This window comes from Lissotriton helveticus, chromosome 3_1 (genome assembly GCF_964261635.1).
Source record: "Lissotriton helveticus chromosome 3_1, aLisHel1.1, whole genome shotgun sequence".
In the NCBI taxonomy this organism is placed as follows: domain Eukaryota; kingdom Metazoa; phylum Chordata; class Amphibia; order Caudata; family Salamandridae; genus Lissotriton; species Lissotriton helveticus.
In genome coordinates this window covers 237,331,924-237,347,987 of record NC_136061.1, presented here as the reverse complement: position 1 = coordinate 237,347,987, position 16,064 = coordinate 237,331,924, and the positions used below count along the sequence as shown (strand labels likewise).

The 16,064-nt window shown below is 44.2% G+C and overlaps 1 protein-coding gene across 2 annotated transcripts in view; it reads left to right on the top strand.

The window, feature by feature from the left end:
* The window catches only part of RABEP1 (rabaptin, RAB GTPase binding effector protein 1), a 919,122-nt gene that overhangs the window by 630,159 nt on the left and 272,899 nt on the right, over nt 1–16,064 (top strand). For both annotated transcript variants that reach the window (XM_078679701.1, XM_078679700.1), the window contains 2 exons: nt 3,646–3,744; nt 5,347–5,487. In XM_078679701.1, the coding sequence (XP_078535827.1) occupies nt 3,646–3,744; nt 5,347–5,487 (240 nt within the window). The remainder of the gene's footprint in view (nt 1–3,645; nt 3,745–5,346; nt 5,488–16,064) is intronic.

Below are 16,064 nucleotides of genomic sequence, written 5' to 3'. Positions count from 1 at the left end.
GTCGCATAGCTATTGCCAAAATGGTGGTGGTCCCCAAATTCTTGTATCTATTCATAAACATACCTCTGCCGTTAACAATGGCGTTTTTCAGCAGGCTCCGATCTGCGGTCATCGAATTAGTCTGGGCGGGTCGACAACCTAGAGTGGCCTGGAACCTCCTGACTCTCCCATTCCGGCAGGGTGGATTAGCTGCGCCAGACTTTGAGCTGTATGCGTATAGTGCACAAGCCCAGTATCTTTACTACTGGCACCACCCGATCCCGTACCAACCTCACGTAGCCATAGAGATAGACGTGGCGTCCCCATGCCCCATACGGTCGGCGGCATACAAAAAATATAAGAGACCACATGAGGACGTTGACACAGTGGAGATGGTGCGTTGGGCATGGGCGGGTATAGCCAAACGAGCGGGAGTCAGCGACATGTATGCCCCGAGTATGCCTCTGGACGGCAACCCCCTGCTGGAGCCACTCACAGATGCTGCAGTGGTCCGCAGAGCAAGCGTGAGAGGTCTGAAGGTGGCCGGGGACCTGTACCCGGATGACACTTTTATAGAGATACAGGACATAACTGTCTCCACGACCCCGACGGCTACGGAGCTCTTATTGTATTACCAACTGCGGGCTGCGTGCAAGCGTAGATACCCGGGCTTCCCGGAGGCACCGCTGACACTAGCGGCTTTGGAGGATGTTCTCTCGAATGCCTCTTCACACAAATTGATAACGAGGATCTACAGAGCCACACAGAACACGACACCTGTCCCACATACTGACTCGAGGATGGCCTGGGAGCGGGAGGCGGGTATACAAATATCGGAAAAACAATGGACGTTTTGTTGCACGCAATTAGAACACCTATCCCCAAATTACAGACTTAGGCTCATACACTTCAATTATCTCCACAGAACGTACCGTACACCCTTGCAACTGGTGAGAATGGGACTGACAGCTGACGCCTCCTGTTGGAGATGTGGGGAGAGGGAGGCCACTTTTTTTCATTTGTCTTGGGTGTGTGGCCCGGTAGGTGCATACTGGGAGAACGTGTTTCGCACTATAGGTTTGATGGTGCATGTACCCTTGGGTCCTGACCCATTGCTAGGTCTACTGGGTTTTGTACTACCGGTGCCGAGCTCGTCCAGAAAGCTGGTGGCGATGTTACTCCTGCTTGCCAAGCGGCAGATAGCGCTTAAATGGAAACAAAAGTCCCCACCCACGCTATCTGGTTGGCTAAAATCTGCATTGTACTGCAAAGACCAGTTGTCGGCGTATTGGGAAATGATGCCACTCCGCTCTAGGCCTGCCGATATCTGGCAGCCAATGGTGGACTGGCTGGCCCACTCGGGAGGAAATGAGAGTGACTGAAGGCAGTAATGTGGAAACCTGCGGAGGAGGAGTGGGAGGGGTGAGGAGAATGGCTTCATGCAGACTTCAAGGGACTGCTGGCGGCGAGACTTGGGATCATTTAATGGAAACTGATTGGGTTGACCTGTGACGATCTCTCACGTGGGTTTATGTTAGATGTTATATGTATATACTATATTACCTGAATGCAAAATGTACACGTATTGCTAACTAGCTCTTTGCAGGATGAAACATATGCTGCCTGCCTCCGGGTTGTTGGCTAAATAGCGGTGTACAGCTTAAGAATACAAATAAAGGTTTTTGAAAAAAGAAAAAAAAAAAAAAAGATTGGGTAAGGTGACTAATAAATAGTGAAGCTTAAATGAAGGAGGGCATTCATCAAGTCAGTTTCACCCCCAGTTAATATAACTCTAATGTTCAACTACCTTGCGTTAGATAGTTTCCTAGTATGTGGTATTTGTCAGGTTCCCAGATGGTCCCTTGGCACTTTACTATGATTATCTTTGGTGCATATCAGGATAAAGCGCAAAGGCATTATAAAGGGCGCATTTAGTGTTAGCCTTGTTTATTACTACAAGTTAAATATAAAAGCATGGCTAATTACAACATTTAACTAGTGAGGAAATGGAACAGCTTCTGGAATTAGATAAAGATATATGTTGAAAGTCAACAAATATATTTTAAAAAAAAATCCACAGAGCAAGGGTGCCAATCCATTCGAAGAATAACAGCGGTTCCATATTTTCATTGCAGATTCTTCCTACGTTTCTCAGGTAATCTGGCTTGTGTGTAATCATAAATCATGTGAGCATAGACATGCATTATTTTCGAAGATCAGTCCTCAAGAAATATATTTAAAAGTGTAAGTGCTATACAATAGAACATTTCAAAGTGCGGATTCTGAATGTTGCCTGTCAGTTATAAAGTATGGACATCAGACAGAATCTTTGGTAGAGTGAAAAACATTTTTATATTATACTTATGCTAGGTAAAAGCAAATATTTATAGTTACCTACTTTTTTTTCTCGTTCTTAAGATGAATAGCTTCATATAGGCCTGTACTGTTTCTCCTGGCTAAATGAGAATGCACGGAATAGCTTTGCAATGTTTAGCTTTCTTTATGATTAAAGACTTATATCTTGTGCCTAAACTTAAATACCCTTTTTCTGTCTGTCTGGACCACAAAGTTCTGTTTTTGTTATAGTAGTTCTTTGCTCTGAAATATATATATATATATATATATATATATATATATATATATATATATATATATATATATATATATATATATATATATACACATACACACACACACGGACACACACACACGGACACATGCCTGGGGTTTGTGGAACACTTATAGAGGGGAGAACTGTGCACCCCCACGGACTAGGGACAGTGTAATAGAGGATCTTGTTGTTTAACAAGTTGATTTTCTGAGGCTGGGTAGCTGGGTAAAAGAAACCAAAAATATATTTATATATTTTTTTTTATTAAAGAAAAAGGCATGTTACATAAACAACGCATTTGCAGTCAGGTTGGCACACAGTGGACAGCCGCTATCCAGCCTAAGAGTGCACATGACAATAATCAGACAACCAACTTGTTAAACAACAACAAGATCATATGAATAAAAGTGCCTTCCTGCCCACAATTTCTCGCACAGCAAGAAATATATATTTTTTAAAGTATGTAATACGTTTTGAATATGTCTAAGAAAAATTAAGGAGGACGAAACTTTTAAAGGACAAAACGATATTCTTTGTTTTTCATAAGTCCGAGTTTTTCTCGCATCTGGCATACGCTTTTGCCCCTCAAAAACGTGTTATTTTGTTTTTACCTATGTACCTCTTCATATTCAGAAATATGTCTGCAATTGCTTAAAGAAGTAGGGTGTTGTATTTTCCTCCCTCAGAAGTATTCCTCAATCCTCATCACCTAGTTAATGCGAGATCATTCCAGAAATGTAAAATATGTATTACTTTTTGTTGCGCTCTCAAGAAAATTAAATTTTTGGGAAATACTTGTTTAGTCTAACTGTTCAGCCGAATCCAAACTCTGGCCACCATTACAGTCAACATCTTTTCTCAAAAAGAGCATCTGAAAAATTGTTTGGCCAAGTGATCTGTGGATGAAATTTGAGGTTGCTTGAAAAATAAGCATCATAAAAAGCTCCAACACTGAGGGGAACTTTCAACAGCAAATGATTATTATTCAGATAGTCTGAGCGATTTCTTTGCATAATATCGAAATGATCTGTAACTGATATTTATTATTTCATTAGATATCTGCACTTGTCATTAGAGCACAGGAGTCCGAGACCTTGCTGAGGGAATTGCAGCAGGCGTTTTCTCACGCAAAGAGGAGTGTTCAAGAACAAATGGTAAGAAGATTGTGTTTTGCAGAACTGCAAGTATACACTAGCATGACTTCTACATCAATGCTTTGTTAAAATGTTTTTCCTCTTCCCTGCCTACTACGTCCCCTTAGTCCCTGATTCTGCGTAGTACTAGTGAGCATGGACTGTGCCAGTTTCACAAGAGGCAACAAAGCTGACTATCAAGTAATAGCTTCTCATAATTTGTAGTGTTTGTGTAGATTTTATGCAACTGGGATGTGAGACATTAATGTAATACCCTCATCTATATGATGTAAATTTTATTGGCAATGACTGTATGTGATGGTGGGTGTGCGGCGGGCCGGAATATCAGGCAAGGAGGCCGGATATAGTGGGCTATGCCGGTATTTATTTAACTCAAGAGTCGAGAAACAGGAGAACATAGGGATCCAAAGGATAGTCCGGGTCCTTCTTCGGGGTCGGGTCCGGCTCCTTTCTTGGTGTTCTTCGGGTCGGGTCTGACGTCGGGGAGATACCTCGGAGGGCAACAAGAGAAACTAGGTACCGTTAGTCCAGACGGGGACTCTGCGAGTATGCTTTCACCGACACAGGGCAGTGAGGGAAGGAGAGAGAGAATCGTGAGGAAAGGAGGTACCGCGAATGGGGCGGGGAAGAAAGACGAAGGGTAGGGAAATAGCAAGAATGTCAGAAACGTGCGTGAGGGAAGGAAGGGCTCAAAGGTGCTTTACAAATATCCTACAGTGCAATAACTACGTGCTGCGTGACTGAGAGAGGGAGAGTTCTTTACACGGTATATACAATGAGCACCTAGCGTACTCTGAGGTGGGTTTACAGGTACTCACATGGTCCGCCGCAACTCTCCAGTGAGTCGCGGCCGCTCTTCAGCCACCTCCTTAGGGACTCCACCAATCCTCCGACCACACGTCTTCTTCGGGATTCGCCTCTTCTCCGTCTTCTGCGCCAGTCCAGGTGTCCTGCCACGATGCTCCGACTGCGTTCTGGGCTTCGCGTCCTTTTTTCACTTGTTCTGCTGCTGCCTCAGGGGTGGTACTTCCGGGGTCGGAAGGTAGTGCTTCCTGTCGACGGCGACCGCTGATTGGATCCTGCAATACAGAGAGGGGCGGGGGTCTCCTTGTCACAGTTACTGTTCCGAGACTATTTGTGGACACAGGAGAATGTTCGAAGGGGCTGGGAGTGGTTACACCCGATAGAGGTAGGTTTCTAGGAGGGTCCAGTCCGTGCGGGGAAGAAAGCGGGGCCGCATCACACTGTATTAATAGCCAGTGACTGTGGTCATGGCCCTGTACGGAAATTCAAGTCATTCTGAAGTGTCTCATCTCCATCCAACCTTGGCGATTGTCAGATTATACCCTTCTATACAGAATCTGCATGCTGTGTGAACCAGGCAATGTGGATCGGTCTATGTAGTGCCAAAGAGATGAAAAACCTGTAACTGGACCTTGATGCATACCAGATAAATAAAAAAAAAAAATATTGATAATACAGCTATGTAAAACACAATATTTGTATGCCACAGCAAAAAAACTGTGTATGAGTCAAATAATGTTTCTATTGCTTTTGTTTAAATTTGTCTAATTAACTTGGTGTCCTGTCTCAAAATTGAAGGCTGTGCTCATGCAGTCTAGGGAACAGGTATCCGAAGAACTGATTCGATTACAAAAAGATAACGAAAATCTTCAAGGAAAGCATAGCTTGCATATCTCTTTGCAACAAGAAGAAAATTTCATCTTGCCAGAATCAATAGAGGTAAAGCTTTTTTCTGTGTTATTTCTGACAAAATTAAACCATTCGCATTTAGAATGTGAATAGAATAGATTTAGTATGTTCAACACATTATTTTGCAACATCTTAGCAATTTTAAGTGAAATGTTTTCAATAATAAAAGATGTGTTGCCTTTGTGTAATAATGTGATGTCAAATAAGGAAATGCATAATTGTTAGGCTTTATTATAAATCTAATAATTATTTAATTATTTTTTTAATTAATAATTTACTTATTTTAGATAATCGTTTAACATTTTGATCAGAAATGTCGTACTTTAGGAAATGTTTTTATTTTGGAATGTTGGACAATAGACTGAGTGTAGTTACAAAAATCAAAGTGGTTACAAATAATAAGTGTTTAATATGCCATTGCAAGCACCGCAAGGTCAAACAAACCTCTCAGTACTGTACACAATAAAATATATATCAAGTTGACCTCCTTACGATATTTGGTAAGTCTATGGTAATTCTTAACAATCATTGTCCTGAGAGATGGATTTTTAGTGTTTTAAAAAATAGTTGGGCAAACTCTTGTGTTTAGTGGCCAGTGCTGCGATGGTGGCAAGAAGATGGAAGGATGTTGGTCAGGGTGGTTCTGGTGGCATTAGGAGGTGTTGATTTTCTGATCTTAAGTTGCAGTATGGTATATTGACATAGGACGTGTAATTGGGTTATCTGATTGAGAGGGGGTAAAACTCCAGCCACAATCCTAGTGAAGTTGAAGTCGCAAGCAAACCCTAAATTAATATGTGATCAAACCTGTGGTACCTTGGCAGAAAGGAGTCCGGTTTAACTTGGCAGAAATATGTAAATTATTTGTGCAGCAATTCGAACCATAATGAAGTGAAACACAAAGAAAATCCCACACAAAATTACAAAAATATACTATTTTTTAATAAACAATTTGGGATCAAAATGACAAAAATCTAATCAGTAGAACCAGACAAATGCAATTTTAAAGATTCAAGTCAAAATAATGCCTAAAAGAACAAAGCACCAACTTTAGTTCTCTGGTCGTGCCTCTATGGAGCATGGGTTAGCTCCAGGGACCCATTTAGGCCAGTTGAACAAGAGTAACTTAAATCTTGGTTGCAGGCCGTTGTGAAGTCGTTCATCCAGGATGCGTCACGCAGCCGAGGCAATGCGGGACCTGGTGTGGTGATGCATCGCACAGTGTTGTTTACGAGAAGCTGCAATGATGCGATGCAAGTTCCTGGGTCATTATCAAGGAGCCTGTCGATGAGGGGATAATGATGCGAAATCCTGTATCATTAGATATTTTGCATACTGGTGGGTTTCAAAGAAGGTGTGGGGCTTACGATGTGTAGTCCTGCATCATTGATAAGGGGCTTACGATGCAAAGGCCTGCATCGAGGATGTCGTACAGCTGTGGTTCCAAGGAGGCTGCGGGCATCAATGCTAAGTCCTGCGACTGGGACAATTCACACAGTGGCCGAGATGTGGATTTTGGCGAGGTGATGCGCCGCGGAGTGACTCCGATGCGTCAGTTTTGCTGGGACCACAGTTGGGATGACAGAACACCTTCAGGTTCACTACCAGGGGTCCAGAACCTTCTGTCCCTGATTATTGGATCAGGAGGTCAGTAATATAGCCCTTCTAGTCACTGGTGGTCCTAGTTTCAATCCTGATCTTGTTTCCTTCCGTAAACAATTAAAAACACACCTATTTAATTCTGTTTAATTTAACTCAGTTCTCCCTCCTTTTCTGGTTCTCAACCCCTTATCCTTCACTGGTTCCTTTTTTTTAGCGCTTGGACGCCTCAGGGCAGCAATCGCGCGGTTATAAATTCCCTTTCATTCATTCATTCATTCAAGGTGCAGGTCCAGTCCTTCAGTCAGGCAGCAGGGTGCCAACAGAAGTCCTTCTCCTGAGTCTTCTGCAGGCCAGATGTTATACTGAAGAGTTGGTGCCTGATATTTATACCTGGTGCCCACTTTGAAGTAGGAGAAGCTTCTAGATGTGTCCACCCCCAGAGGTGCCTGGAATTTCCTGCCTCTGTTCCCTGGCTCCAGATTGGCTGGGGTCGCAATAGACTAGTGTCAAGCCCCTTTGTGCAAGTGCTCAGGCAGTGCCTTGTGTGGTAGGTGACAGCTCCTCCCCCTCGTTAATTCAGAGTGGCCTATCCTGCCACCATCTAGCTTCCTTTGATCTCTATATCTGGAAGCAATACACAATGACCAACTACTGCCAGCCACACCTAGTCATGTGACCCAGTAACAGGCTGCAGGCCTTAAATGGCATTTAGGACAAGAAACTGCCAACCTTATAAAAGTGCTAGTTTCAGAATTGTAAAACTTAAAAGTACATGTCCAACCATTTAAATGCACTGCACCCTGCCTTATGGGGTATTTACGGCCTACCCTCAGGGTGGCTTGTATGTATTAAAAAGAAAGGTTTAGGCCAAGCAAAAACGTATATTTTACCAGGTCGAAATGGCAGTTTAAAATTGTAGACACAGCCTGCAATGGCAGCCTGAGACATGTTTAAAAGGCTACAAAGTGTATGGCACCACTTTAGCTGCAGGCCCACTAGTAGCACTTAATTTACAGACCACAAGTAAAGAGAAAGAATGATCAGATACGAAAACAATTTAAGAGCAGAGACTGTGATGTCCTGTGACTCTACAGTGCCAAGTGAAATAAGGTAGTCAGCATGTCAAAAGCTGGATATCCAGGAATATGAATATGGATGAGTGGTGGTTGTGGTGGACGAAGGTTATGAAGTTAACTCTGTGTGTTAAGATTGATTCAGTAGATTGGAGGGCACAGAAGCCTGATGGGAGGACGTTGAGTAGATTGGTAAACTTGAGAGAGAATCTGGAAATTGAAAAGGAGGCATTCAAGTATTTTGGAGAGGTAAAATAGAGACAATGAGCTATAGTTAGATGAGAACACGGGAACTGATCTTTATATATTTTTTTAACAAAAGTAGAACGACAACATATTCAATGCATTCAATTAGGAGACCACACAGAAAGGGTAATATGGGAAACACAAAGTGTTGGCAGATTTGAATATTGGGATAAGATTTGTGGGTGATGTAGTGGCAAAGTCAGCAAAATTAGCTGATTGAGGTTGTGGAATGCTAGAGATGTTAGAGTAGTGAAGCAAGGGTTTGTCTTTGGTCATTTTTGAGGAGAAGTAGATTTTGAATCCTGAGGCAGGGAAAGAAGTGAAATATGGTTGTTCTAGATCAAACATTAAATTAGGTGCTCTGGACAGAGATCCAAGGCTGCTTTGCATGGGTGCAGGTTTTCTGCAGTCTGGTTCTTGTGCATCATTATTTTTGAGGGACGTGTGGTTTTATTTATAATTGTGGATCTGAGACTTTTGGAGAGTATGTGCCCATAAAGTTGTCCTAGAGGAAAGCATGGTGGAAGATCTGATTACATTTTGAGAATTATACTTTATTATATACGGGGTAGGGTAGCTGTGTGTTTGGCCTACTAACTCCCGTAGTTTGTGTATGGAGTGTTTTTTTCTTTTCGGCATGAGGGATGTAGCAGTGGAAATGGGAGTCAGGTGTGGTAACAGATGTTTTAATGACAATGGTAGAAAAAGAGGTATATTTAGACAGTTTTACAGTGTGTTACAAATCAATATATTGTTTAATGGGTGTTCTGGTGATGTGTGGGAGCTGTGGAAGTTTTGAGTGATAAGAGTTAAGCTGCAAGAGAGAGTGCTGAAGTTAGCTGATATCCAAGAGCCTATGACACATGGAGGACAATATTTGGATAGGAATTTGGCTTTGAAAAGTGCAATGATTATTAAATGCTATTTGAAAGTGTAAGATTGTGTGTCAGGATAGGGGTAGTCTTGAGGGTTTCAGTGATGGCTTTGACATCTAGGGGTAGGAATTAAGTCATTTGTTAAAATTATTTTTAAAGCGCCTTTACACCAAGCGGTTTCATGGCGCTAAGAACGGAAGGACTGTGACAGAGATTCTTGGAACATTATTCATAAGCTTATGAGAACAGGAAAGTTTTCAAGAGAGTTCTAAATTAAGTATAGCATGTTACCAATCTCAGCTCATTAGGGAGGGAGTTCCAAAACCGGGGGGCCAAAAAAGAAAACCTAAGACCACCATGTTTTTTCCGTTTGAAAGTGGGGATAGTGAGCAAGTGAAGGTGAGAGGAACGGAGTTCGCGTGAGCGGACAGAACGTTGGATCCTGGAAGAGATAAAAGCAGGGCCTTGACCAGCAAGGGCTTTAAAGATGGTACAGCCTAATTTAAATACACAGCGTTTGGCTACCGGGAGCCAGTGAAGGCTCTTCATCAGGGGTCTAACATGTTGATGCTTGGGTTGGAGAAAAATGAGCCTCGCTGCCTGATTTTGTACGAGCTGTACGCGATTAAGTTGATATGCTGGAATGCCAACATAAAGAGCATTCGCATAGTCGATGCAAGAGGTGACCAGGGCCAAGATGACAAGAGTAAGGGCCTCTGTGGTCAAGAACCTACAGATTTTCCGAATTTTGCGAAGATGGAAAAAGCAGGAGGAAACTACAGCATTGATTTGAGGCTTCAAGGACAAGTCGCTACAGATGATAACTCCAAGACTTTTTACAGAATTTACTGGTCGAGGAGGGGAGCCCAGAGATGAAGGCCAGAAGCTAGGGTTCCAGGGGTTGGAGGAGCCTCCAGTTAGAACAAGCTCTGTTTTATCGAGATTAAGTTTTAATTGGCTAGAATACATCCATTCACTAATGAAGGTCATAGTGGATTGAAAATTACTAATTGATATATTGGAGGAATCTATGTTAAATAACAACTGATGGTCGTCGGCGTAATTGAAGGTTATGGCTTGGCTATTACATAGAGACACAATCAAGTGTTGCATGTATAAATTAAATAGGAGGGGCGATAAAGCAGAATCCTGAGGGACCCCCCAGGTCAGTTTTGTATTCTCTGCCGAGAAGTTGGCCAAACTGACTGCCTGGAAGTGCCTATGTAGAAAGGACGTGATCCACTTGAGGGCCAGACCCTGAATGCCGGCATTGCTGACACGGTCGATCAAAAGTTCATGATTGACCGTGTCAAAAGCCGCCGATGGATCCAGAAGCACCAGGGCCTGGGTGATGTTTTTATCGGCTCCTCTCCTAAGCTCATCCATGACTGCCAGGATGACAGATTCCGTAGAATGTGCTGGCCTAAAAACCCGCCTGCCAAGGGTCGAGAAACTGGGAATGCTCAATAAATGAGGCAATTCATGACGTGAGCCTCTAATATTTTGCTGAGGTAAGGGAGCAAAGAAATAGGACAAAAATTGCTCAGCACCTAAGGATCGGCATTGTTTTTTTTTAGTAAAGGGACAACTGCGGCGCATTTAAAGATGTCTGGAACAATGCCCGATTTAAGGGAGTTATTAAGGAATGAAAGCGGTGGGTTAGGGCAGGTAAGAAAGGCCTCATTCAGAATGTGGGGGGGCAGCGGTCATTAGGAGAGCCAGATCCCACTTTATTCAGTAGGGTCAGGAATTCTTCTCTAGAAATCGGGGGGATTTGATCAAACGTGAAGGGGTTTTTACCGGTTGTGGGGGAGGTAGTAGGGGAAGTGGCAGTAGGTCTATTGTTCTTGATGAAGGTAATTTTGTCAATAAAAAATGAATTCAATGAATCACATAGTATTTGTGAAGGGACAGATTTAGCGGTCACCCTGTCAGGTTGTGCAAGTTCATCGACAATTGAGAAAATGTCTTTAGCCTTTGTGGATGAGTTAGTGATTTTTTGGGAGAAGTAAGCAGATTTAGTCTGAAGAATGGCATCTTTGTAATTTTTTAACAGGGCTACATATACCGCTCTCTCCTCAGATGCATAGGCTCGCCGCCAATGGCGCTCTGCCTGTCTGAGTGTCAGTTTTTTCTTTTTTAGATCGTCAGAAAACCAGCGTTGGGCGTCGTGGGGGCGTTTAAGTAGGATTTTTTTCAAAGGGCCACCTTGTCACTGGCTACTTCTAGCCAGTGGTCAAGGTTAGAAGCCTGAAGAGAGATAGGGGCCTGTTCTTTGGTAGAGGTGGCTGTTAAGAATGCATGGAAGTCATCCATGTTAGCCCGTTTCCAGTTTCTGGCCAAGAAATTGCCTGCCGGGGGTGACATAGTGGAAGGAGTATAGGACATAGTAAAAGAAATAAAATGATGATCAGACCAAGTGCAGGGAGAGACTAAGGGAAGAGTAATTTTTATGTTCGAGGTCCAGACCTGGTCCAAAATATGCCCCTTGGCGTGGGTAGCCTTGTGCACATGTTGGGTGAAATTCATGCCTAGTAGAAAGTCCGTGAACTCGGCCGAGATGGCACTCTCGTGAGTATCAGAGGGCCAGTAGTTAAAGTCGCCAAGGATAATGAGCCTGGCATGATTGATGACTAGCTGGGAAATTAATTCACCAAAAAGTTTAGGGAACAGGGGCATATGATCAGGAGGTCGATAAAAAAAGAGCACTAATGAAGGATAACTTAGGGGAGTCAAATTTTAAAATAAGACTGTCGACATGAAGTAGGCTGTTGATCTGTAGGGTGGTAAATTTGTGTTTTTGTTGGATAATAGCTGCCACTCCGCCCCCTAGCTTACCCGATACCCTATTTGCCTGAAGTATGTAGTAGCCGGTAGGTATTGCTGCAAGGATATCGGGGGTAGAGCCAGCCTTGAGCCAGGTTTCTGACAGAAGTAGGATTTTCAGGTTTGTCGTCGTTAAGCAGTTGAAAGATTTCGAGCTGGTGCTTCACCATAGAACGCGTGTTTAAGTAGGTGATGACAAGAGGACCTGCTGCCTGGGTGTAGGGAATGGTGGGTACTGGTGATTCCTTATGGGGGAGAGGAGATCCCTGCCCAATACACTGGGTGCGGTACTCAGGAGATAGGTCTCTGGGGCACAGAATCCCTTCTTTCTTTACGGCTATCCTGACATTGAAGCTGATGGGCCAATTGCCTGTAGGTTGTAAAGCTCAGATGAGGTATAAGTGATCGAATGGGCATTATGACTGGCCCCAGGTCCCGGCTGGGTGCCGACGGGCGCAGACTGGCTTGCTTTGGCGCGCCTGCTGCGCGTTCTTGACATGGACTGAACTTATACCCAGCGAGGCAGCGTCAGGGGGGGGTGTATCTAGCTCTGCCCGGTCCGACCTCCACTCAAACAGTAATCAGCTGCGGTGGACCGGAGTCGGCGCGGGAGGCGTGTGCGGCGCGATCAGGACAAAGTAAAGCTTCGTGGCAAAAAGGTATTCCAATGTTTTAAAATGAAAAATAAAGGTTTAAAAGCACGAACAAACACACAACACAAGGGTACGGCCAACGCTAGCAACTTGCAGAGCTTCAGTCGCGCGTCGCGGAGGCTATGGACCTAATGTGAGGTTTCTGGGAGGCAGCGTCTGGGGGGGTGTATCTCGCTCTGCCCGGTCCGACCTCCACTCAAACAGCAATCAGCTGCGGTGGACCGGAGTCAGCGCAGGAGGCGTGCGACACGATCAGGACAAAGTAAAACTTCGTGGCAAAAAGGTATTCCAATGTTTTAAAACAAAAAATAAAGGTTTAAAAGCACGAACAAACACACAACACAAGGGTACGGCCAGCGCTAGCAACTCGCAGAGCTCGCATTTGGTGATGTAAGTCTTGTTGTTAATTGATCAAGCATTCCAAAAATAAAAAGTGACAGTGTATTCACCTGGCTAGGACACTGAGCGCTCTGAGGTGTTTTTGATATGAAACAGATGAAGTGGTTTTGATGGGTCATATATGAATGCTGTAGGCATAAAACTATGGTTTGATTACATTGGTTGGTGAGCTTTAGTAGTAGTGATGTATGCGTGATTGTGGATGCCTCGGGTTTCATGGAGATTAACAAAACAAATACGGAGGGGTAGGGACTGCTATTATTGCAGTGAAGAGCTCATTAAGAACATTGAGCAAAATCACAAGTCCTGTGGCATAACGGCCAGAGCTGCCAACTTTGGAGCTGGGGAACCACGTTTGAGTCTCGGCATTGGCTCAACACCCTGTGATTCTGGGCTTATCACTTAATCTCCCTGTCCCTTCGAAAAATGAATGTATCCTTGTGTAACTTAACTGGTGGTCCTGTCTAGCGATCCAATACCTTCAGGTCGTGTTTGCACTGTATATAAAAGAGCAAACAACAATACAAACTGCGGCAAATCTAATAGGCCTGGCTTGCGTTTTAATGTTCATGTCAAAGCCATTGGCTTAACCAATGTATATCAGGACAGGGTGGGAGCTTCCAGGTGCACTGATTACCCCATCAGTGTTCCACTGGCAGGGTGAGCGAAATGGTGGAGGTAAGGAATAGCGAACCGGGCGCTTTCCGTGCTAAATGAGCTGCTTGGTGGCAACATGAGAAGAATCGGGCGGCCAGGACAAGGAACTGCTTGCCGTCTCACTCTGCCATAGGAGCAGCATGCTAGCAGGTTGAAGACAAATAGCAGGAGTCAAAGAATTTGCCTAAAGGCACCCTCAATCTTCAAGGAACAGCCCAGCAGCAACCCAAGCATACACAGATGGTATGTAGTATCAGTCTGCTGCTCTATCACATTTATTTATTGAGAGGATGTGGCCAAATAAGAGTCAGGGTGGCACACAATGCTCTATGCTGGAAAATAGAGCAGATGACGTGCACAAATTTCAAACGGACACTAAGGAACAAAACCTCCAAATGGAAAAAATTCTGTTGATAATACGTGCCAAAAATGAAGACCTTGACAACCGCTCTTGGCGCCACAACCTGCACATCGCTGGGTGCCGGAGACAACGGCTAAGGCTTCAATGGAGCTATATGTCGAAACCCTATTAAAAGACCTCTTTGGCACACACCTCTCTGCAGTATTCATAGTGGAGAGGGCCCATCTCTCACTGGGTCCCCGACCAGCTGTGGGAGCTGTACCAAGGCCCATATTAGTGCGCATACTAAACTACAGAGATCGGGACGGAGTACTTCGTATGGCCCACGAACATGGTAATATACAGCACCGAGGTAACACATTGGCCTTCTACCCTGACTTCACCCCTGGAATCCAAGCAGCTTGAAAATAATTCCTCCCAGTAAAGCGCCTGCTATAGAAGGCAGAAATCCCTTATGCTCTTCTAATCCCAGCGAAACTGCGCTTCACCCACAAAGGGAAACCACGCCTCGTCAAGGATGTAAAATCGGCGATGCAATTTTCCAAAAACGTTTCACGACCGAAACATGCCAGCTCGTCTCTAACTGGAAAGAGAGCGGGTGACATTCTAAGTGACAATGATTAACCAACAAGTTTTTCTTTAGCCGACCTGCTATTTGAAGGCATTGAACCGAACTGTACAAGCCGAGGTCCTATTGAACTCTCAATAAAGCCTCTGTCCTTACTCCTTATAATTATCGATTATGATTGGTAAAAACCCACAGGATGCCTAACTGTTTGGCCACCTCACTAACTATGGTGAGAGAATTCACCTGCGATGCCGGGCCACCAGTGGGTATATTCCCTACTCTTTCTGTTGTAATGCAGCCTCATATCAGATGGTTGGAGGGTTGAGGGTGGAAATGGATACACAACCTGATTGGGGGGTTGGTGTGGGCGGGGGGGTAAAGTTGTTGTAGTTAATTTGGTTGGTCATCAATAGTTGCTCAATGTTAGCCAAGACAAACCAGTATCTAACCAACACATGGATTCACCACAGCCCATATACTGCTCGGCTATGTCTCCGGTGATAGATCAGATCAAAACCACTACACCTCAGACCTAACCACATTAACTTGCACAGTCGCACTACTAATCGCACTACACACCTGGACATGATGGCTTTAACACTCTTGACCTGGAATATTCGAGGGTTAAATGACTATAGAAAAGCGCGATTAGCGCAATCCTATTTAGTTAGGCACAACATAGACATGTGTGTCATACAGGAGACCCACCTCACTGCTGCAACGTTTACCAAGTTGTACTTGAGGAGAAGGGAACACTTCTATGCGGCACACTACTCAAATTACTCAAGGGGTGTTGCGATCATAATCTGCAAAGACTTAAGTTGGGTCTCTGAGGTCACCCGTACAGACCCAGAGGGCAGATATGTTATAGTAGACTGGTACGTCTGAGGCAGAAATTCACATTGGTGGCTTTATATGGCCCCAATACTAATGACCCGGACTTCTACTGTACGATGTAGGCAGATGGGCAGAAGTGCTGGGAGCGAAACGATCGGATGGTGCTGAGATTATAGATTTTTATTAGATGACACTAAAGACCGACTGGAAGCAGCTGTAGTTTGCACCCCTAGGCCATGGCACAAGTAAATCGATCATGGGCGACGATCACCTGATCGATATCTGGAGACAGAGGGATCGGGACACGCTTGCTGGCACGTGCATTACCACACACCATAATGCATGGTCTTCCCTAGACTTCTGGCTGTTAACAAAAGACATTGCTACCAGAACGTCCGACATTAAGCATATGCCACACTCCCTATCGGATCTCGCCCCAGTACTACTTAAACTAACGCTCCCAAACACACTATTGAGAGCCTTCACTTGGCAACTCCTACCAGAGGCATT